Consider the following 23373-nt stretch of genomic DNA (forward strand, 5'->3'; position numbering starts at 1 on the left):
CCCGTGGCTGCTCGTAAGCCCCAGAGCTGCTGCTGAAGGGTGTGAGGCTGTAGCCTCTGCTGTAGGCAAGACTCCTGCTCATGGGCTTCGTGACCCGAACACAATGCTGGTAGCAGAGGGAGGCTGATAGCGAGCATTCAGTCTGGGCAGGACTGAAGGGGAAGAGGAGGCAGGCTCCTGGCAGGTCGGGTGGCAAGAACCTGGAAGGCTGCCTGAAGGTGGCTCCCGGCTGCGGGACTGAGCAGTGACAGGGCACAGGCAGTGTGGCTGGCTGACCACACTGCAGATGGAGCAGACAGTGCTGTCTGAAGGTTGGCTCTGGCAGAATACAGGGGTGGACTGCACCTTGTCCGTTAGAGCCGCATGGGAGGCGTCCCGACAGACCCATGTGGGTTTCAGAAGAACCAGGCACTGGCTCCACGGCCACAGCCAGTGCCAAGCCAGGGAGAGACATTGTCATGGCTGATGTCTCTGATCCTGATCCCAAGTCTGAGGAGGCAGCCACACGCACCCCAGAATCAGAGCAGCTCTCCCAGTTGTTAGGAGAAAATCCTCCTAGCAGCCAGATACAGGATCAGCTGGGGCTTAGGACTGTGTCTAGGAGAGCTGGCCACGTGCAGGGCTGTCCGAGGCCTGGCTTCTTCCGGGCAAGGCGCTTTCTAGGAGCCTCACTGCATTGAGTCCTGTCTCCGTGCCACATTCCTTGTCTCAGCAGGCTAGAGCTTACTTACCACTGCATGTGTGTGTTCATGTGTGTGCATCTGTGTATGTATGTGCATGCATGTACCCATGTGTGCTGTGTGCCCGTGAGCATGTGTGTATGTTGCACACATATCACAGCTAACCCATGGAAATCAGAAGACAGCTTGCAAAAGTCATATCTCTCCCTACACCATGTGGGTCCCCAGGGATCCAGCTGGGTCTTCAGGGTTGGCAGCCAGTGCTCTGATTGCTGAGCCCCAAGCTGAGCCGGGGCCTCACGAGTCTCCCCCAGGCCATTGGTCGAATCCCAGGACTCATCTGAATGTTACAGGCAGCATCTCCAGCCGACTTCTGGGAAATGGAGACTTGAGAGTTGAAGGCTGAGCAGCTCCTGCCACACCACAGCTATTCTTGTGTTTCCATTTCTTTTTTTTTTTTTTTTTTTTTTTTTTTTGGTTCTTTTTTTTTTCGGAGCTGGGGACTGAACCCAGGGCCTTGCGCTTCCTAGGCAAGCGCTTTACCACTGAGCTAAATCCCCAACCCCTTGTGTTTCCATTTCATATCGGTTCTAATGATTTGTACAAAAGAGAACCATGTCAGTTTCCTACCTGACCAAAATAAGCAAGAGAACGCGTTAAAGGGAGAAATTACCTGTGATGCTTCACGGTTGCAAAGGGTTCATTCCCTCATGGTGAAGAGGCACGGTTCACATCCATGGTGGCCAGGAAGCAGAGGTGGGGCGGGAGGTTTGGGCTGGCTCACTGCCCACCCCCCTGTAGCGCTGTCCCTGGGATTGTTCTTGCCAATCATGGAAGGTAGCCTTGTCTTAGCATGTCATCATTCTGCTTAGACGTGAGCACTGCTGTAGACACTGCCTACAAGTAGGGCTTCTGGGTCAAAGCAAGTGCACTCCTTAGTGTGAGGGCCAAACCGGGCCAATATTAATTAAGCTTGCTTCAAATTAGGCTCAAAAACTGTGGTAATGGTCTTCCTCTCGCTCGGCGTGATCAGTAATAGATGGTCCCAATCCTTTGGGGGATTGTTGCTGCTTAGCGTCTCGGATTAAACCCAGCATCCACATATGCTTGTCCAGCCTCTCCAGTGGATCCACATCCCTCGTGGTGGTGTTTTTATCAGCACAGCTTTGATTATGTAGCCCTGGCTGCTTTAGAACTCTCTGTGTAGACAAGGCTAGCCTCCTGTGCTGTGCTCACAGATGCGGTCACCATGTCCAGCCAGCATTATTAGTCTTCACTAAGGAATTCATGAGCTGTTTCAGGGAACTTAGCACTTGGATAAAAGTTGAATGTACTTTTCTTTGCTTATTGTCTAATTGATTTGATTCAGTTAGGTTTTTAAAACAGTGTCTTAAGTTGCCTAGGCTGGCCTCAAACTTCCTATAGAGTTAGGCTAACCTTGGAACTGGTCCTCTGTCCAGAGCACAGGCCGCCATGCCTGATCTGTGCCGTATCCGGGACCCAGTCAGAGTTTCCCGAATACGAGAGAAGCACTCTCTGGCAGCTGGACTACAAACACAGCCCGGGTTTGTGTTGAATTTGCTTTTCCTTAAATTCCCTTTAACCATGTAGAACTTTCATATCATTAAATCTGTTAATCTTTTACCTGTAATCTCGATACCCATAAAGCTTTTATGTGTTTATTGTCAGGCCCATATCTTACTCACGTAAGACGAGTTTTATGTTAACACAAGGTTTCTTGTACTTTATGAGGGCTTTCTTGTTGCTTCGATAGGGTTTCCTATAGCCCAGGCTGGCCTCACACTTTCTGTGTAGCTGAGGATAACCCAGGACTTCTTACCCTCTGCCTTCACCTCCTGAGTGCTGGGATTACAGATGGGCACGGCCACACTTGACTAATGGGTGCTGAGGACCAAACCACAGAGGCTTGGCTACACTAGAGGGACCAGCGCTCCCCACAGAGCCACATCGCCTGCCCTGGTTTACCTGCCTGCTGTAACTTTGACTCTCGGCTGCCTGTGTGCTTTGTCCTGGTGTAGATCTGTAGGCCAGCTTTTGTGTTAGCCCTTTCCCAGCTGTCCTCATAGTTGCCCAAAACTTCATCTTCTCTCTTGATTTGAGGTAGACGTGTGGCTATGTGTGTCTGTATGTGTTTGTATCTTCTGGTGAGCTGCTCACACCCTTCCTGTGTCTGTCACTTAGCGGGAATCTTCCAGGTCCACACATCCCCAGCTTCTGGCTCTCTACCACTTAGGCCTCAGGGCTACACAGAGCACAGCCTGTGAGAGGCCACTCTGCAGTTCAGGACTCAGGATGGCCGGGTGGAGCTCAGTGTGAGGAGCTTTGCTGGGCTGCACTAGTTCTTGAGCGTGGTTGGGCTTCACAGCTGCAGGGGATTAGAAACATAACCCTCAGGGGTGCACACCTCTAATCCCATGTTTAGGGCATGGAGGCAGGTGAATCTTTTTAAGTTCTAGGCCAGCCTGGTCTACATGGGGAATTTCAGGACAGCCTGGGCTACAAGGAGAGATCTTATTTTACAAAACAAAAAATAACACACACACACACACACACACACACACACACACACACACACACACACACAACCAAACTGCTCTCTAAACTTAGCCATTGAGGGGAGCCAGGTCCTACAGATAGACAAGACACTCAGATCCTGAAGCTGAGCTTCCTGGGAAAAGGGTGGTTCTGTTTGCCTGGGATGGATTTGAGCTGCCTGTGGGACATGCATAAGGAGGGGGCCACCCTGGAGCTCAGGCTCTGACAGGGCTGTCCTCTGAGCCTTGAGAAGGTGAAGCAACTCATGCGCTCTTGCTGCTCCCTGCTGGGTGAACCCTCTCCACAGCCTCCAGAGGTGTCACTTCTGAGAGCAGCATTTGTGGATAGTCTTTAATTCGATGAATGTTAGAGTAGCATCAGGTTTCTGTGGCTGAGATGAAACATGTGACCAAAAGCAACCCAGAGAGGAAAGGGTTCATTCAACTTATACTTCACATCCTGTTCATCAAAGGAAGTCAGGGCAGGAACTCACACAGGGCAGAATTCTGGAGGCAGGAGCTGATGCAGAGGCCATGGAGGGTGCTGCTTGCTGGCTTGCTCCTCATGGCTTGCTCAGCCTGCTTTCTCACAGAACCCAGGACCACCAGCCTAGGGGATGGCACCACCCATAGTGGGCTGGGCGCTCCCCCATCAATCACTAATTAAGAAAATGCCTTCCAGGGGGATCTTATGGAAGCATTTTCTCAACTGAGGTGCCCTCCTTTTAGACTCCAGCCTGTGTCAGGCTGACATAAAACTAGGCAGGCACAGCCCCTCTTGGAACAATCCCAGGAGAACACTCGGGCTCCCACAGTCCATGGGAACCAGCATAGAGCTGTTTCCTACCTTCCTACCTCAGGCAAGACAGGACACTCCTCAGAACAGTGGTTCTGGACAGCTTCACCCTGGGCCATAGTGGTGGGTCAGGGTGAGCTGCCATGGGTACCAGGACCTCTGGGTGATCACTTGCTCACACCAGTGTTCCAGCACTGAAAACGAAGGGACAGCAGTGTGAGGTCATCGTCGGCTGCACAGCCTATTCAGTCCATCCTGGGCTTTATAAAGTCCTGTCTCAAGAAAAGAGAAAGCTCTGCAGGGACTGAGGAGGGCACTAGAGCAGCATTGCTGGTAACAAGAGACCATGCAGGGTGCCTGCGCTCACCACCCTCCTCCCTGACCATCTCTTGTCTCTCCCTGCCCAGGCGGTCCATCTGCGCTCAGACCCAGATGGTGGCAGAGCTATGACCAGGCCTGCAGGCGCCACGCCAAGTGGGGGTCAGTCATGGAACAGCCACAGGAGGAGACCCCTGAGGCCCGGGAAGAGGAGAAAGAGGAAGTGGCCACGGGTGATGGAGCCCCAGAGCTCAACGGGGGACCAGAGCACACCCTTCCTTCCAGCAGCTGCACAGGTATGGAGGGGCTGAGGGGCAGAGCTGGGCAGGTGGACATTCAGTTTCTGTGAACAACGTGGGGTGCCAAGAAGTAGAGTGACTAATGCCAGAGTCTGGGGCCTGCCAGTCACCAGCCAGTGGCATACAGGAATGGTAGGTGAGCTGGATGTGGGCTTTTATGGGAGGTGGGAGGGTGTTTGTCCCTTTTGCTACCCCCGCCCATCAAATGTCTGACGCCATGTGTACACCTCCCTGGGCAGCGCTTGGCTTTGGGGCGGGGGCTTGTGCATGCTCGCCTTGTGTATCCAGGCACCATCACTGCGATGCACCCCTAGTCCTGGCTGCACCAGGAATCGTGGGTCATGCCTGCCGTTGTCATGAACCACTGGAACTGGGAGGCCCGGTACTATCCCTGTGCTCTGCCCTGATTGAGCGGAATGCCAAGTAGTCTTGTGCCTGTGACTTGGCCACTTCTGAGCATCAGGGTTCAGCTGGCTTTTTTCACTTGCTGGGTCACTTCATTGACTCTCTGTTGGTGGCAATGGTGACATTCTTCTCTGGTGGCCAGCATGGCCCTGTCATCTCATCCTCATGACACCATGTCCAGCCTGCACACAGGGCCCCTCAGGCCCCACTCTCCCTCCCCACCTCTCCTCCTCTGGCTGTCTTGGGCCTGTGTGTCCTGTTGATTCCGGCCTGCCCTCAGAGCCTCCAAGTCAGACGGATGGCTGTGACTTGCCACTGGTTTCACTGGAAAGGCCACTCCAGGTTATCTGAGGTGACAGGGCCAGGGAGTAGGCTAAGCCTTTACCTGGGCCTGCCATCAAGAAGGGACCAAACCTTGAACCATGCCTGTCACCTGGAACCCTCACAGCAAGGCTTTTCCTCTTCAGCACTCAAGGGTGGGGTGGACCAATGGCAATCCCACCGACCTACCCACATCCTCAGAGTGACTCCCACTGGCATTCTCAGAACAGAGGATGGCCTCGGCACAGTCACAGGCTGCTCTTAGGCAACAAAGGACCAAAGGCATAGTGGTGTGTGCTGTTAATCCCAACGCTCAGGAGGCAGAGGCAGGAGGACACCCGAGAGTTCAAGGCCAGCCTGGTCTACATAGAGAGACCTGCTGAGAGAGAAGAGAGAGAGAGGAGAGAGAGATGGGGAAGGGAAGGAACACACTGGCAGTGTGACAGGTGCCATGAAACCGCTGAGGATGGGGAGGAGGAGGAAGGAGGGAGGCATGAGGTCTGGCCTGGCTGCCTGCCCTGACAACTTTGTCCCCATATCTGAGTCTGGACAGGAAGCATCCTGTCCTGGGGTTCCACACACACCTCAGCCAGGTGATTTCCCACCACAAGCCATTACTGGGGTTGTAATGTTCACATGCCAGCCAAAGTGCAGTGGCTGGGGCAGAGTCAGTTGAGGACAGAAAGAGGTGTGGTGGGGACATCTGGAGCAGCGTCAGCTGCAGGACTGCTCGGGCTCTGTGTCTGGATACATTAGAGGTGGTTTAGCAACTGGACTGGTAACAGCTGTGAGAACCACGGCCTAGGAGATCAGCCCTCGCAGAGAGGTTAGAGCGAGTGAGGCTCGAGTGGCCAGGAAACTGCTCCCAGAGTGTGCAGTGAGCAGAGACCCACTCAGGTCAGTCCGTCAGCTCGGTGGTAGACTATTGGCCTGATGTGATGTGGAGCCCCTAGTTGGCAATGGTGACAGGGTAGGACAGATTTGTGTCCCTCTTCACCCTGCAGATCTGCTCTGGGAACATGTCCCCTGTACCTGTTTGGTCAGTGAGCACGGAGGTGATCTATTTACCACAGCATGGCTCATAGGAACAGAAAAAGGGTGTCACCCTCTGTGGGAAATCCCGTAGGTAAGCCCTGCCACGGCCCTCAGGGCAACACTTTCCAGTCAGTAAAAAGGATGAAGTCAGAGCCAGGGGAACAGTCCAGTGATAGAGGCGCTTGCCGCCAAGCCTTCTGACCAGAGTTCAATCCCCGGAACCTACATGGAAGGAATGAACCAGCTGCTGCAAAGTGTCCTCTGACTTTTCCTCACTTGCACACACATGTACACACACGCACGCGCATGCACACGCACACACAAAGTACATAAATTTTTTAAAGGATAAGGTTGAGACCAATGCCGTGGCTCAGTGAGTAGAAACTCTTGCTGCACAAGGCCAAAGACCTGAGTGTGGTCCCTGGAACCTACATAACAGTGGCAGAGAGGACCAATTGTGCAGTTGTCCCTCAACCTCCACATGTGCCGTGGCACACATCCCCGTCACAAAGATCACGTACACTAGTAATAAATAATAAGGACTTTTGTTTTGTTTTGGGTTTTTTGTTTGTTTGAGACCAGGCCTCTCCCTGGCTGACCTGAAACCTACCTGTAGACCAGGCTGGTCTCAACTCACAGAGGTCTCTGCTCCGGAGTGCTGGGATTAAAGATACACACCACCATGATGAAAGTTTTTTGTTTTCATTTTGTTTTGTTTTGAAGAATAAGGTAGATCCAGGCATCGTGGCTCATGACTGTCATCCAAGCCCTGGGAGCTAAGACAGGAGAACCACAGGTTCCAGGCCAGCCTGTTTCAACAAAAAGCCCTTAGTATAACAGGTGCTAGACAGCGCAAACCACAGGACTACAGGAGTTGATTTAGTCGTGAGCGTGTCCGTCATGACCGTCGTGAGACACGGCCTGCCCCGCGCGTCTTTCTCAGCAACCATGTGTGACTTTCATAACTTCAGAAGCTCTTGATCTGCTTTGTCCCAAAGTAGAAATAGACAAACTGACCAGGCATGATGGGACACTCCTTTAATCCCGGCACTTGAGAGGGAGGCGGAAGCAGACCGCGCTCTCTGGGCTCAAGGCCAGCCTGCTCACCATAGTGAGATCCTGTGAGGACAGAGAGGCCACCCACAACACACCCAGGTGGACCCTGCAGGCTGTGACCCTCACTGCTGCCTCAGGCCCTCATCTTAGTCACTACAGCTCTCAGTACCTGCTAGCCCCCTGCCCTGTGCCCGAGTCTAGACCCAGAAGGAACCCTGAAACCGTAGGAAGGCTGCACCGCTCCTACCCCTGCATGTGTGCCCACACTAAACTTCCTTGCTCCAAGTCCACACCTGCCACCATTCTGTCCCCATGAGGTAGGCAGTACAGGCCTCACACTAGCACATAGCAAAAGGAAGCACATGCCCCTGCTGGCAGGGAGACTGACCCCAGGAGCTGGTGCTCACACCCCACCTCTCCCACCCTGACCCCTCCTGAATCAGGGCAGCACACACACAGGAGAGCCAGGTAGCTAAGTGGCTCTCCTCTCTTTTTTTTTTTTCGGAGCTGGGGACCGAACCCAGGGCCTTGCGCTTCCTAGGCAAGCGCTCTACCACTGAGCTAAATCCCCAACCCCTATGGCTCTCCTCTCAATGTGTGCTTTTTTCCTCAGCAGCACTTGGTGAGTGTCCAGGGCTGGACACCATGTCAGAACGGGCCGGGCAGTGGTGGACAGAGCTGAACACCAGCCCAGAGGAGCCCAAAGTCCAGGCAAAATGGGACAACAATCAAGAAACCACCCAGTTAGCTGGGTGTGGTGGCACATACCTTTAATCCCACAAGAAACAGGCAGATCCCCCAAGTTCTAGGCCAGCCTGGTCTACAGAGCAAGTTCCAGGGCTACACAGAAACCCTGTCTCAAAAACAAACAGAAACAAAACAAAGCGAGAAGCCAGTCCCCAGCCTCAGGTGCACTTAGAGCTTATCCTGATGTGAGAACTAAGAGGCTCTGGCAGCGCTGTGACTAACCAGGCTGGCCCGTGCGCACCTCACGGCTGTGATGACAGCCTGCTTCCAGCCCCTGGGGCAAGATATTCAGGAGAGCCTCCACCACCGTTCGAGAATGTGGGGATAAGTCAATAGTGTGTGTTTGCTGAGCTTGTACTCTGATGACAAGACCGATACTCATGTGGGGTGCCAGGGCCAGGTTACACAGAGTTCAGGTGTCTAACGACTGACCTCAGTCATCCTCAGTGCTGAGCCTGCTCTGTTGATTTTCAAAGCAACACGACTGCTTGACAGGAAGAGCGTGCCTGGGGGCTGCAGGAAAGTGTGCAATGCCACCCCCTTAGTCAGGGGTTTTCAGATAGACAGAACCGATAAAGGGAGGTGCGCGCGCGTGCGCGTGTGTGTGTGTGTGTGTGTGTGTGTGTGTGTGTGTGTGTGTGTGTGTATGTATGTATGTATGTATGTATGTGTCTGGTTCCACAAAGTTATAGGTGTATGTGTGAATGTGTGTGAAGGGCTGGCTCACACAGTTATAGTTTGTGTGTGTGTGTGTATGTGTGATGGCTGGTTCACACAGTTATAGGTGTGTGTGTGTGTGTGTGTGTGTGTGTGTGTGTGTGTGTGTGTGTGTGTATGTGTGTGTCTGTGGCTGGTTCACACAGTTATAGGTACCCAGTCCTGATTCCGCAGACCAGGCTAAAGTTACCAGGAAGCAGCTCAAGGACAGAGTCAATGGAGGTGGGGGTCCACTCTTCCAGGAGGAAAGAGGACCCAGCCATTCCCTCAAAGCTTTTGCCTGTAGGCCAAGAGCCACATGCACTGTGAAGCCTTGTAAATTAACTCCTTACCCTAGTGTCCCGAGTTAGATGATAGTCATGTCTTTGTCTCTCTTTCTTTCTTTTTGAGATAGTTTACATAGCCCTGGCTGTCCTGGAACTCATTCTGTAGACCAGGCTGGCCTCAAACTCAGAGATCCACCTGCCTCTGCCTCCTGAGTGCTGGGGTTAAATTAATCTAGACTGTTCTGTGAACGGAAGCCTGGCCATCACAGCTCAGACAGATCAGCAAAGCCACCCCCACCGCTGTCTTTAACTGCTTCAACATCTGTTTTCTCGCCTATCATGCAAGGGCACAACGCCCAACTTGGTGGCTATCCTGAGGTTTTACGTGGAGGAAGGGATATGGTTCCCAGTAGAGTTCCAGAGCACAGGCGTGCAGCACGCACTCTGCCTCAGGTCCCAGTGCTAAGCACAGCCAGCAAGTGACCTCACATAAAATGTAACCAGCAGGCAGGCACGGTGGCATTTGGGAGGCTGAGGCATGCACAACACCATGAGTTCGGCACTAGTCTGGGCGACCTAATTAGACCTGTCTCAGACACAAACAATCCAAAAGACCCTTGGCCAGTAGGGGGGCCTGGCAAATATGGCCTCCTCTGCTGTCCCTCCTGGTAGGCGTTGACCCTTGGGAGGTGTCTAGGGCACCTGATGGGATTCTGGCAGCTGGCCAGGCAGGGAGCTCCAGGTCTGGTGGGAAAACCTGACTCAAAACACAGTGGAAGCCAGGCGTGGCATCAATCACCTTTAATCCCAGCACTCAGGACGCAGAGGCAGGCGGATCTCTGAGTTTGAGGCCAACCTGGTCTACAAATCTAGTTCCAGGACAGCCAGGGCTACACAGAGAAGCCCTGTCTCAAGAAGAAAAAGAAAAGGAAAGGAAAGAAAAAAAAAGAACACAGTGGAGAGTGATAGACACACACACACACACACACACACACACGCACGCACGCACACACATACACGCACACACATGCACACGTGTTCAAGACCATCCTCAACCACATGATGAGTTCACAACTAGCCTGGGCCACAGGAGCTCCTGTCTCAAAAAGAAAGCAAAAAGGAGAGAAAGCAGTAAGGAAATAGAGAAAAGGCAATGTTCCAGCAGGCAGACAGTGCCCGCACCACAGAGCAAACCCAACCTTTTGCACCCTTGGCCTGAGGAGCTGGGGCAGTGTTGTGTGTGAGGAAGAGTCTCGTAGAATCCCATCACCAACTTGGGCAGTCACTGATCCGCCTGCCGCACTCTGACAGGATGTAGCAGAGAAGGTGCAGGACCTTCCCCTCCAGGACCTCTCCTGTGGTGCAGTCACACTCTGGGGGGTGAGGCTGTGGTGCTGAGGACAGATCCCTCAAGCCAGGAAGAAGCGAGACATTGGTTTTGGAAAGGCCACCCACACACCATTTCTGTCTGCTCAGTACACAGACTCACATGACACCGTCGGTCCGCACCGGTCCTGCTTCTCTGGCCTTGTGTATCAGTTACAGACAGCCGGGAGTTCTGCCCAATAGTCCTCGCCCGGGCATTCCACCCCTCACAGCCTGGTGAGCTGGGCCTCTCTCTCTGGCAGTGATTCCCCTGGACTACCTCCCGTAGCCAGTAGGATCTGGTTATCTTGGCTACTTACAGGGTTCTGGAGGTCTAGAGACACCCACCCCCCAACCCCCAACCCCCCCCCAAGCCAGAGAGCCTACCAGGACAGACACGGGTGAGGGGAGATGCTGTGCCAGGCTCCTCCCGGCTCTACATACACAACAGGAGCTTGCTGTAGAAGACGCAGAGCCCCTAGGAGCTGTGGACCTTGGTACCCACGGCTTCTTAGCCTTGGGCTTCAGTGGCTGCCATTCCCTCCCAGCCCTCACGCCTAGTGCATGGTGCCCACATGGGAACACACGGACCCCACCCCACCCCTTTCAGCCGGTGAACTACAAAAAAATGCAAAGGTGCTCTACCTTCCAGAACGCCTGCCAGAGAAGATGAGGGCTCAGCTCTCCTCAGCTGGGGCCGGAGGGCACTTATAACTTTGCAGTAACTAAGGCACTCATGACTTTATGTAACGCGTCCAAACTTTAGCATCCGGATGGCCACAGTCCCCGAGGTCCCCTGCTGCCTGGGCTTCCCTGCTGTGGCCAGAGGTGCAGGATGGGAGCTCTGGTCTCATTGGTCACATGGCTGGGGGTTTCTCCTGCTCGAGTGTCTGTCACTAATCTGGGGAGGTGGTGCTGTTCTCTGAGGAAGTGAACCTGCAGTCCCAGGAGAGAGCCCAGACGGTAAGGCTCACAGAGATGGATGGGCGGAGCCAGGTGACTGAAGCACAAGGCAGCCTCCTCCCTAAATCTCAGAGTAGGCTCAGAAGGGGCTCGCTGGCATCTTGACAGCTGTGTGACAGCCTGTCCATCCCTGTGGCAGTGCAGCCGCAGCCTCCCTGTCCTTGCCAGCTCTGAAATCTCATCGCAGAGCTCTGTGCACTCAAGAGAACAGTGCAGGTTGGTGCTGCGCCTGCGCTCTCGCTCCAGCAGGACTTGTGGGCGTGGCTTAGAGCTGAGATTCTCGGACAGCATCCCTGTGGTCCACAGAACTCTGGGGATGGGGGCCAGCTGGGCGGAGCTCTGCACCCACAGTTCCCAACAGACACACGCCACCCCGCTATCATCCAGGGCCCACTGAAGAGGCTGTTTGCCCAAAGCCCACCCGGCCCCTCCTCTCCCAGTCAGGGAGGCTGTACCAGCAGCTGCACCCCTGCCTACCATGGCTCACACTCACCGGCAGACTTGTCCTAGCAGAGCTACCCTTGACCCCATGCTCCTAGAGAAGAGGCTGACCCCTTGAAGCTTTTCCCCAGGTCACACAGCTCTTCTGACTGAGCTCTGGGCTGCAATTCCGCCTGGCCCATCGGCCTGGTACCTGATTGTTCAACCGCCCCTCTGTCCTGTATCCACAGACCTCTCCCAGAATTCCTCCCCTTCCTCCCTGCTGGACCAGCTGCAGATGGGCTGTGATGGGGCCTCAGGTGGCAGCCTCAACATGGAGTGCCGGGTGTGCGGAGACAAGGCCTCAGGCTTCCACTACGGGGTCCACGCGTGTGAGGGGTGCAAGGTACGGACTGAGGGGCCCAGAGGACTCTACAGTCACCCATACTCAACATGCATGTACCCACATACAGGTACACATGCACCCACATCCAGGCACACATACATTAAAGTCTATCTTTCAAATCACCATGTGGGGTTGGGAGTGTAGCTCACGTGACAGTGCTTGCCTGCCTGCGTGAAGCCCTTGGTTTGAGCCACACCACTACACCGTAATCCTCGTGACTGGGGCGTAAAATGAGAAGATCCGCTCAAAGCTGGGCTAGAAAGATGGCTCAGTGTCCAGATGCTTGCTGCCAAGCCTGGTGACCTGAGTTCAGTTTTCAAGAACCGACACGGAAGGAGGGAACCAGTTCTTCCCTCCTTGTCTACTGACCTTCGCGTGCATACCCAACATAAATAAATGAATAAATTATAAAAACTCTTATGAAAACAAAAGGGTTACAATTATAAATTATTACTAATTTTGTTTGTTTCATTGATATGGGCTTTCTCTGTGTAGCCCTGCTGTCCTGGAACTCACTATGTAAACCAGGCTGGCCTCAAACTCGTAAAGATCCTCTGCCTCCCAGGAGCTGGGATCAAGGCCATGTACTGGTTGGCATACCTAGCCCTTAAAATTCTTTTGGGTGCTGGAGAGATGGCTCAGCGGTTAAGAGCACTGACTGCTCTCCCAGAGGTCCTGAGTTCAATTCCCAGCAACCACATGGTGGCTCACAGCCATCTGGTGTGGGGTCCAGGGCTCTCTTCTAGTGTGTCTGAAGTCAGCGACAGTGTACTCACATACAAATTGATCGCTTTTTAAAAAAATTAAGGATACTTTTTCGTCTTTCCTATCCAGAGAGAGAGAGAGAGAAAGACTGACTCCCCCTGGGGCTGAAGAGCAATCTCATTGGTTAAGAGCACTGGCTGCTTTTCCAGAGGACCCAGGTTCAATTCCCAGCACCTTCGTGGTGGCTCACAGCCATCTGTAACTCCATATCAGGGCTCCTGACACCACTCACGCAGACATAAATGCAGGCAAAGCATCAGTAAAAAATTAGCCATGTATTTAAAAAAAATGTTCCCCATTACTCCCCGATTTCGGTCCTTTTGTGTCCTTACGTGCCACTGGGCCTCAGGGGAGCATGGGCCCCTATAACGTCCTTGATTCCGCAGGGCTTCTTCCGCCGGACAATCCGCATGAAGCTCAAGTACGAGAAGTGCGATCGGATCTGCAAGATCCAGAAGAAGAACCGCAACAAGTGTCAGTACTGCCGCTTCCAGAAGTGCCTGGCGCTCGGCATGTCCCACAACGGTGAGGGCGCCTGCGGCGAGGGCGCAGGCGCATGGCGTGGCGCAGCTGACCCAGGCCCCGCTATCAGAGGGAGGGCACCCAGCACCTGCGCCTGGCACAGATGAGTGTGTGCACTTGCTGTCGATGATCGCTTCGGACGCCAGGTCACATAACCTCAGACCTCACAGGTCCTAGCTGTCTGTGCCTGTGGCTCGCCCCCTTGTACTTCGAGTGTCAAGGGTGGGGTTGCCAACGCTGCGCCCCACACTTGAGCCTGACAGAACAGACAAAGCTGAGGCCAGGGTTTCCCCCGTCCTGAATTGTTGGAGGTGGGCAGGAGCCAGTGTGTAGCTATGTGGCAGCTGCCAGGACCCAGGTAGAACTTTCTAAGTCAGAGACTCCCAGTCGCCATCCTTGTCTTAGGCTTCCAGAGAACAGGGAGCCTCCTGCTTAAACTATGGTGGCTAACCACTAGACCTCACACACTGGGCATCTTCAGGCCGTCTATGGCTCCCCATAAGTGTGGGTTCCAGTGAGTTTGCCCATCTGTACCTGCTGGCACTGTACCAAGGCAGGGGGTCACTGGGGCCTTAGGAAGCCTCAAAGCAAACTGAGCCTTCCTCATGCTTTCTCTGACAGAAGCCACGGCCTACTTCCACAACTTGGATTGTAAGTGTGTGTGTGTGTGTGTGTGTGTGTGTGTGTGTGTCCTGGGGTTCACCTCTGTTGGCCTCCCCCCACCCCCAGCTGTTTCACATGAGTTCTGTGGCCTCAGGTGCTCACATTAGCCCTCCAGCCATGCCTCTGGCTTCTCACCGCTTCTGGTGAAAGCCCCTGACTGTTCTAGAAAGTGCTTGCACCCATAGAGAAGGTGAAGGAACAAAGCCACATAGCAGACAGGTGAAGAGCCAGGACTCAGGTGTGGCCCTGGTCACCACAGGCCCTTTCTAGTTGCCATGCCTGGCCAGCCCCCAGTCCAGTCAGCAAAGGCTCTCAGGGAGGTGGGGCCTCTGAGGACGCCAGGCTCCTAAAGAGTGATTCCCCTTCACCCCACACCTGAGAGGAGCGGGGAAGAAGAGGTGCTGGCCCCTGGCAGCTCCCCCATGACTGGCCCCCACCCCCTATGCAGCTATCCGCTTTGGAAGGATGCCGGAGGCCGAGAAGAGGAAGCTGGTGGCGGGGCTGACGGCCAGCGAGGGATGCCAGCAAAACCCCCAGCTGGCCGACCTGAAGGCCTTCTCCAAGCACATCTACAATGCCTACCTGAAAAACTTCAACATGACCAAAAAGAAGGCCCGGAGCATCCTCACTGGCAAGTCCAGCCATAACGCAGTGAGTGTCGCTGGCCAGCCCGGCCATGAGGTGGGGTTCAGGGGACACGAGGGCGGGGCCCCTGCCCTTCCCCAGGCCTGGCCTCTGATGGGCCTGGTTTTCAGCCCTTCATCATCCACGACATTGAGACGCTGTGGCAGGCAGAGAAGGGCCTGGTGTGGAAGCAGCTGGTGAACGGGCCGCCGCCCTACAACGAGATCAGCGTGCATGTGTTCTACCGCTGCCAGTCCACCACCGTGGAGACAGTGCGGGAGCTCACCGAGTTCGCCAAGAACATCCCCAACTTCAGCAGCCTCTTCCTCAACGACCAGGTGACCCTCCTCAAGTACGGCGTGCATGAGGCCATCTTTGCCATGCTGGCCTCCATTGTCAACAAAGACGGACTGCTGGTGGCCAACGGCAGTGGCTTCGTCACCCATGAGTTCTTGCGCAGTATCCGCAAGCCCTTCAGTGACATCATTGAGCCCAAGTTCGAGTTTGCTGTCAAGTTCAATGCTCTGGAGCTGGACGACAGTGATCTGGCCCTTTTCATTGCCGCCATCATTCTGTGCGGAGGTGAGGGGGAAGGCCTCGCTGCAGGGGACCAGGCCTGACCGCAGACAGTGTAGCACAGGGCACATGTGCAGAACCAGCTGTGTCCTGTGGGACAGACAGCCGCACAGAGATGTTGACCTTGCTGGGGTTGTCTATCAGTGGCTGAATGCTAGGCTAGCAAGCGGGAGGCCCTGAGTCCAGTCCCCAGTCCTGGGGTGCGGGGAGAAGAGATGCACCATTTGTGGGTAGTGGAGAAATGTCTGTATTGCTTTCACATGTTTCTAGTCCGATATAATACACAGGTAAGCCTGTTCATCCATAGGGCATAGAGCTCACCTCAGGCCAGAGCCACCAGGATGCTCTCCCACAGAGGCAGGATCTGAATCCGGGTACCAGGTGTCATAGCCAGGAATCACACAGTCCTGCTAGATCAGGAAAAACAACTGGTCAGAACACCATGGATGGATGGTACCCAGGGGTGGGGCTAGGGACAGAGCGATGCTACTCATACCCTTTGTCCCCACAGACCGGCCAGGCCTCATGAACGTGCCACAGGTGGAAGCCATCCAGGACACCATCCTGCAGGCTCTAGAATTCCATCTGCAGGTCAACCACCCCGACAGCCAGTACCTCTTCCCCAAGCTGCTGCAGAAAATGGCCGACCTGCGGCAGCTGGTCACTGAACACGCGCAGATGATGCAGTGGCTGAAGAAGACGGAGAGTGAGACCTTGCTGCACCCCCTGCTCCAGGAGATCTACAAGGACATGTACTAAGGCTGCACGCAGCCCAGCCTCCCGCAGGCTCCGCTGGGCCCAGCCACGGACTGTTCAGAGGACCCGCCCACAGGCACTGGCCACAGCCCACGCAGCTAGAGCCCACTCACAACACTCCAGACACGGCCCAGACTCTCACCCTCTCCGCCCGCCCTCGGCACCCGGTTCTCCCCAGCACTTCCTGTTCATGCTGTCTCCCCAGCACCCTTGCTCCTCCACCTGGCCTTCTCTAGCATCCTGCGCCTCCCCGCCTGTCCCCACATCTGTCTGATTCACGCCAGTGAGCCCATTAGTCCGCTCACCAGCAGCCTAGAAGCAGTGAGGCCTGCACTGGCCCGGCCCTGCCTGTCTCTGTCCCCTCTTCAAGGACATGAGCCATCCAAAGAAACACTATGTTCTCTCTGAGTCCGACTTTCCAAGAAACTTGCCTGGACTGACTGCCATCCCAGGCTGTCTGAACCCTAGGCACCCCACTCTCACTCTGACACTCTCCTTTCTTCCTGCCTGTGTTCTAGGCCATTGTCACTGATGGCCCTTGTGCTGCCCTGGAGTTGTCCCCTCCGCAGGGGTCCAACAGCCCCACTGAAGGGAAGGGGTGTAGAGATTGGCCAGAAGGAGCAGCAGCACACTTAGTTCTGATGCTGGGACTCAGGGTTGGGTCAGGGTTAGAAGCTACACAGCGAGGGGGCGGCCCCCATCAGTGCCCCTCCCCTCCTCTGTAGCAGCATCCAGGCTGGCAGAACCCAGTACCAGGAACTGGCCATAGCTGTTCTTTCTTCTCCCGGGAGACGCTGACACACCTGCCCACTGCAGCTGCCTTGGTGTAACCATGACACCGGCTCACCTCTGTCACCACAGAGCCCCTACTGTGCCCTCCCCAAGGCCTCTGGGGTACAGCTATGGCCCTGTTCCTAGAATTGATGGTCTGTGAGCAGGTAGGGATGGCCTGCCAGGTCACCCCTGCCAGCTCACAGGCAGAGTTTGCCAGGGCTCCCCCGACACTGTCCCCTCTCCCCTCCCCCCTCCCGCTTCCCCTTTCCTGCTCCCACATACCAGCAGCTCCACAGCCATCTCTTTTCTTTTTTTTGGTTCTTTTTTTTCCGGAGCTGGGGACCGAACCCAGGGCCTTGCGCTTCCTAGGTAAGCGCTCTACCGCTGAGCTAAATCCCCAGCCCCCAGCCATCTCTTTTCTGCCTGACTGGTCACCAGCTCCCAGCTGCTGCTTCCAGTGAAGCTTGCTGGGTGCTCCCATACTCTGCCCAGGCCCCCTCCAGGCTCCCCTGAGTCCGAGGGCTGGGCCCAGCCCAGCAGATCCTGCCGAGGCCCACCCGGAAAGCATTGGACGCCTTGGCTTCCAGGCCTGACATCCTGGGTCTCCGTCTGGTCCTCTGTGGCTTGGAGAGGGGACAAGCCCAGTGTAGGCTCCTGCCAGATTACTCCATGCTAGCACACTCCCTGTCCCTCACCTCTGCTGATCAGGCCTTGGGGTCTTCCCTGTGAGGCCCAGGCTGTGCTGGAGCTGCGTGCCCTGCCCTGCCCCCTCCCCCAGGTCTGGTGCTGAGGACGCAGCTCCTCTCAGGGTCCGAAGTCTCCAAACTGAAATGTATATTTTTGCTAGGAGCCCCAGCTTCCTGTGTTTTTAATATAAATAGTGTATACAGACTGATGGAACTTTAAATAAATGGGAAGTAAGTATTTAAGAGTTGACTCGAAGCCACCTGAGTTCTTCATGCCATTCTGAGGGCAAAGGGGACACCTCTTTCGTAGCCAGAGCTCCTAGTGCTGGCCTGGGTTCTGTTCTGAAGGCTCCTGGGGGAGGAAGGACCCTTAGAGGCTCTGAGGCCGGGGCCTCAAGTGGCCATGTGCCAAAAGACCGGGACTTCCCTCTCCCTCATTTTCTGTGGAGCTAGGGGAAGGTGGCCATCGAGCTCCTCAGTCTGAAGTGTGGTCAGGGTGTGTGAGTCCTAGGACCACTTCCTGGAGTTCTGTTCTCTGCTCCCACCATGTGGGCCCTAGGGCTTGAATTAATTAAAGTCATCAGACTTAGTGGCAAATGCCTTTACCCACGGAGCCATCTTGCTTGTGGCCCCCTTACATACCAGAAGAAGACTTTACAGAAGATCTCATTACAGATGGTTGTGAGTCACCATGTGGTTGCTGGGAATTGAACTCAGGTCCTCTGGAAGAGCAGTCAGTGCTCTTAACCACTGAGCCATCTCTCCAGCCTCCAAGAAGTATGTAATTTTAATCTTTACACATTCGGCAGTATTCCTGCTCACCATTTGGATCTCTGGTGCCCTTGGAGGCCCGAAGGGGGTGTCGGATCCCCTGGACCTGGAGTTGACAGTTGTGAGCCAGAGTCCTTTGCAGGAGCAGCCAGAGTTGGGTACTGTGACACAGGCCTTTAATCCCAGCACTCAGAAGGCAGAGGCAGGCAGATCAGGCCAACCTGGTCTACATAGAGTTCTAGGCCAACCAGGGCTATATAGTGAGATCCTTTCAATCCTAATAGTTTCTAAAACGTGCAGTTTTTACCTGACCGAGTCCTCATTGGATCTGCTCACTTTTGCCTTGTCTTCTACACTAACCAGGGTGGTCCAGCCCTGCCCATCATTGCTGGCTTCCAGAAGCCCAGTGGGAGTCGAACCTTAGACTAAGTCAGAGTAGAGGTCACGGTCCTTCCCTTCAGCATCCGTAATGGCACATAGCGCAGAGAAGATGTGGGGAACCAAGGGTCCAGAAGCACCTTGACCTAGCTCACATCGGGTCTCTTTGCCCCGGGCCTTGGTTCTTCCCCTGCTGGGAGCTCATGTTCAGCTGGGAGTGCTAAGCGTTGTTCAGCCATGACTTCACTGCGCCGCCCTCTCCACCACCCCAGAGGACCACAGGTTCCCAGCTGAGAAGAACTTACACAACAGATTGTTTACCTCAGGGAGGAAAGTCCCTGACCACCTTCCAGAATCTCTGGGCAGCCCGGGTTCCCCATGGAGAAAGCTCATCAGGGACCAGAGTCTCTGTACCCAGCTAGGCTGCCTGGCATCTCCCCCAGGGAAGGAGTGGCCACCGTAAGCAGCATGGAACCAAGCAGAACCCCACTCAGGGAACTGGGATCCTCAGTGAGGAGGGACTCACCAAGATGGGAACCTGTCGGGAATTCTGGTGAGGAAAGTCACCCCCTCCTTTGTCCTTTTCTGTTACTTCTTAATGGGGCTCAAGGGATGCTGGCCAGCCCCATGTGGGAGGCACAGCATCTACCTGAGATCCTTCCCAAGGGCCACAGAGACACTGGCTCCCAGTAACTCCCATGCCATAGGTGTTTCCACAGGCGCGGTGTGGGAACCAAGACTATTTATACCTCCTGGTTTAACCTCGATCACTCCAGAGAGACTCTAACTGGCAGACTGGCTATCCAACCTCGAGTGTCTGGATTGATCAGAGCCTGGGGCACTGGTAATATTCTAATTACTTGTGGTCCGAATAGCAAACCGATTTCATTGATAAGGAGACACCAGGCCAGTCACCTGGATGAGAGGCCAGGTCCCCAGGGCTTCCTGGAGCAGCTCAGCATGAATTCTTTTTTTTTTTTTTTTTTTTTTTGTTCTTTTTTTCCGGAGCTGGGGACCGAACCCAGGGCCTTGTGCTTCCTAGCCAAGTGCTCTACCACTGAGCTAAATCCCCAACCCCCTCAGCATGAATTCTATACTTAACTCCACTGTACTTGACACACCTCATGCAGTATAGCTTCCCAGCAGGCCTCAGCAGTACGTGCCCTCAATCCTGGGTCCCAAGGCTTCATAACCAACCTTAGGTCACCCCACTTCTCAAGATCCTTGGAGTCTTCCGGGATTTACCTAGAGACCCCAAACTCTTCCTTTAGGCCTGAGACTGGGGGCAGGGGTGTTGGGAAGGGTGGGAGTGGCTGTCTGAGGTTCCTTCCCTCCTCAGGTTTTGTGGGATGACGGTTCTACCTGAATGTCCCTGCCGGCTTCCCACCAGGGCAGCAACTGGGATAGACGCCATGGTCCAGGGGCAGCAGCTGTATCAGGAACAGTAGCCCCTGTTCCCAGCAACCATAGAGGGTGGGTCTGGATCTCAGAGAAGCTCTGGAGGGCTGTAAAATTACTTGGGGTCCAATCTGGCTGTTGCGAGCTGGACCCCTTAGGAACTTTGAGTCCATCTGGGAAGAACAACTTCCTTGCTGCAGAGGAAAAGAAAGAGCCCAGAGTGGGAAGGAACATGCCAAGGTTACCCAGCCAATTGTGGGCTAGCTCAGGTCTGCTCCACTTACCTTCCTTCTCTCCCCGTTCTTTTGTCGTCTGGGCTTCACCAGACCACTAGGGCTTTCTATCAGACATTCACACTTCAGTACAAATTCATTTGCCAATAACACCCGGAAGCCATCAGTTCTCCCAGAAGAGCTGAGGTTTGGGCAGAAGGAGAGCTGCGAGTACAGGTTGAGATCTGTGGGTTTCTAAGCTGGAGGAAAAGCAGACCGGGTGGGTAAGAGGCCAAAAACTCAAAAGGATGTTTACTACGAGAGATCCGGGTGCTCCCTTCCTGCCCAGGGTCAGGAAAGGTCAGGAGAACGTGGTCCAGACTAAGTTTGGGCTTTTGATTGTAACAACTAGGGGCTGGCCTGGTACTCTCTCTGGCCCTCCTCTCACCAACCACATCTCTCAGTGCCCTCCCGACTGATGGCACGCCCAGCCCTGATGGCTTCTGACTGACTCTGTTCCAGCCTCTCTGCTTCCCTTGCTGCTGCTGCTGCTGCTGCTGCTGCTGCTGCTGCTGCTGCTGCTGCTGCTGCTGCCTTCCCAGGCCCAGGTCACCTGCCACCTCTGACTACTCAGCCTCTGCCTCTAGCTTTATTATCTGAAGTTGAGCTTAGTAGTGAAGCAGAGTGTTCACCTAGCAGCGAGGTCCTGGGTTTAGTGTCTAGCTAGGGGGCAGGGTGGGGCACAGGATGGGGGAGGAGATGGGATGGACTGACAGAGACTGACTTACAAATCTTTCCCAGCAGCGCCCCATCCCCCACGCCAGCCAGCCTGATCAATAAGAGCTGACTGGGGGGGGCACTTGGGGTACAGCAGGCAGGGGTGGCGCTGGGGCAGTGGCTGAAAGTTCACATCTTAGCCACATGCAAGAGGCAAAGAAGGGGGAAGGGAGAGGGGGGAGGGGGGAAAGGGGAGGGGGAGAGGAGGAAGGAGGGGGAGAAGAAGGGGGAGGGGGAGAGGAGGGAGGGGGAGAAGGAGGGGGAGGGGGGAGAGAAGGAGGGAGGGGAAGAAAGAGGGGGAGAGAGGGGAGGGTAAGAGAAGGGGGACAGAGGGGATAGGGGAGGGAGAGATGGGGAGAGGGGGAGGGGAGGGAGGGGGAGGGAGAGAGAGTGTGCTAACTGGGAGTGGTATGGGCTTTTGAAACCTCAAAGCCCACCCCCAGTGACCAAGCACACAGACCTATGAGCCTATGGGGGCCATGCTGGCAGAAACCATCACTTGTTTGTTTGTTTGCTTTCTTGTTTATGTGTATGGCTGCTTGCTGCACGAATGCCTGTGCACCATTTGTATGCCTGGTGCCTTTGAAAGCCAAAAGAAGTGGTCGGGGGGGTTGGGGATTTAGCTCAGTAGTAGAGCCCTTGCCTAGGAAGTGCAAGGCCCTGGGTTCGATCCCCAGCTCCGGAAAAAAAGAACCAAAAAAAAAAAAAAAAAAAAAAAAAAAAAAAAAGAAGTGGTCGGATTCACTGGAACTGGAGTCACAGATTATTGTGAGCCACCATGAGGGGCGGGCTGGGACCTAAAACCCAAGTCCTCTGCAAGAGCAGCCAGTGCTCTAACCCTTGTTGTAGATTTCTGAGACATGGTCTAGCCTGGACCTTGCTATTGTAGCCCAGGCTGGCCTCAAACTCAGGCCTTCTGCCTCAGCCTCCTGAGTGCCGCATTTATAGGCATGTACCACCAGTCCCTGCAAAAAGTACTTTTGTGGGGAAGAGTCTTAATGAATAGCTATTTATTTGTGATCTCGGAAAGGGCTTTGGATCTTACGGTGTGGGAGTCAAGAGTGACAAACAGTTGTAGACCTGAGTGCTGGAACTAAGCCCAGATCCTCCGTGAAGCAGGATGTGCTCCTAACCACTGAGACATCCCTCCAGTCCCACATGGTACCTTTTTTTGTTTGTCCTTTTGAGACAGGGTTTCTCTCTGTAGCCCTGGCTGTCCTGGAGCTCACTCTGTAGACCAGGCTGGCCCTGAACTCTGGGATCCTCCTGCCTCTGCCTCCCTAGTGCTGGGATTAAAGGCATACACTACCAGTGCCCAGCACATTTGAAAGATACCTTTAAAATGGTTAAAAATAATTTCCCTGTAGTTGGGCGTGGTGCCTCACGCCTGTAACCTGAGGACTCAAGAGAGCTAAGATATGAAGGTTGCTTTGACTTTGGGCCATATTGGGCTGCACAAGACCCCATCTCAACCACTCACAAAAGTATTTTACATAGTCTCATGGATCAAAATTATATGTGCAGTGTTATCAACTAATTCAAACAACATAAAATGTTTTGGTCTTCCTTTAGGCTAAGTAAGTGTATTTTAGGCTCTGAACACCTATGGATACAGAACACTGTGATTACTCATAGGTAACGGGCACGGAACTGGAGGGTGCATGGTGGGTATTTGAGAGATTCCCAAGACCCCACCCCCCCCCCACAGGGCAGGGCCTGGGCTACAGCTAAGGTTACTGCAAAATCCTACATGCAGTTGGCTCTCTGTAGATGTCACCTGAGTGAGCAAAAAGCTGACAGGGACCGCAGCCCCTCCCAGGAGCATCAAGCCCAGTCAGACCTCACACAGGAGCTCAATACCCCATAGCGAAGCCTCAACTCTGAGAAGCAGGACACCCTGAGGTCAGGTGACATGGCGGGGCACGCTGGCCCTCTAGGATGCTAAGACCATTTTGTGCCACCGGAGGCTGTATCAGGACTGTATTTGGGAGAGCTTCTGAGCCACCCTGTGGCCACAGTGGAACAACAGCCAGAATTCAGTGTTTGGCATGGGTGCAGACAAAAGGTGGACCTTTGGCATCTTGCCCAACCACACCCACTGCCTGAGGTACCCGCACACAGA

The 23373-nt window shown here is 54.4% G+C and overlaps 1 protein-coding gene and 1 long non-coding RNA gene across 6 annotated transcripts in view; one reads left to right on the plus strand and one right to left on the minus strand.

Moving 5' to 3' along the window:
* Positions 1-17963, plus strand: part of Ppard (peroxisome proliferator-activated receptor delta) — a 65181-nt gene extending 47218 nt beyond the window's left edge. For 3 of the 4 annotated variants that reach the window (XM_006256166.5, XM_006256167.5, XM_006256168.5), the window contains 6 exons: positions 4439-4645; positions 12195-12349; positions 13501-13639; positions 14748-14950; positions 15055-15505; positions 16011-17958. In XM_006256166.5, the coding sequence (XP_006256228.1) occupies positions 4519-4645; positions 12195-12349; positions 13501-13639; positions 14748-14950; positions 15055-15505; positions 16011-16258 (1323 nt within the window). In that variant the 5' untranslated portion in view covers positions 4439-4518 and the 3' untranslated portion in view covers positions 16259-17958. 4 annotated transcript variants of the gene reach the window in all.
* On the minus strand, positions 13371-21171 carry LOC120098961 (uncharacterized). Of its 2 annotated transcripts, XR_005497781.2 has the most exons (3): positions 20547-21171; positions 20227-20456; positions 13371-15906 (listed from the first exon to the last, which is right to left on the minus strand). It is a non-coding gene; the product is annotated as an uncharacterized LOC120098961 (long non-coding RNA). The 2 variants fall into 2 exon arrangements; XR_005497780.2 differs by having other exon boundaries at positions 20227-21171.
* Between the last annotated feature and the right edge of the window lie 2202 nt (positions 21172-23373).

Source organism: Rattus norvegicus, chromosome 20 (genome assembly GCF_036323735.1).
Source record: "Rattus norvegicus strain BN/NHsdMcwi chromosome 20, GRCr8, whole genome shotgun sequence".
Classification (NCBI taxonomy): Eukaryota; Metazoa; Chordata; class Mammalia; order Rodentia; family Muridae; genus Rattus; species Rattus norvegicus.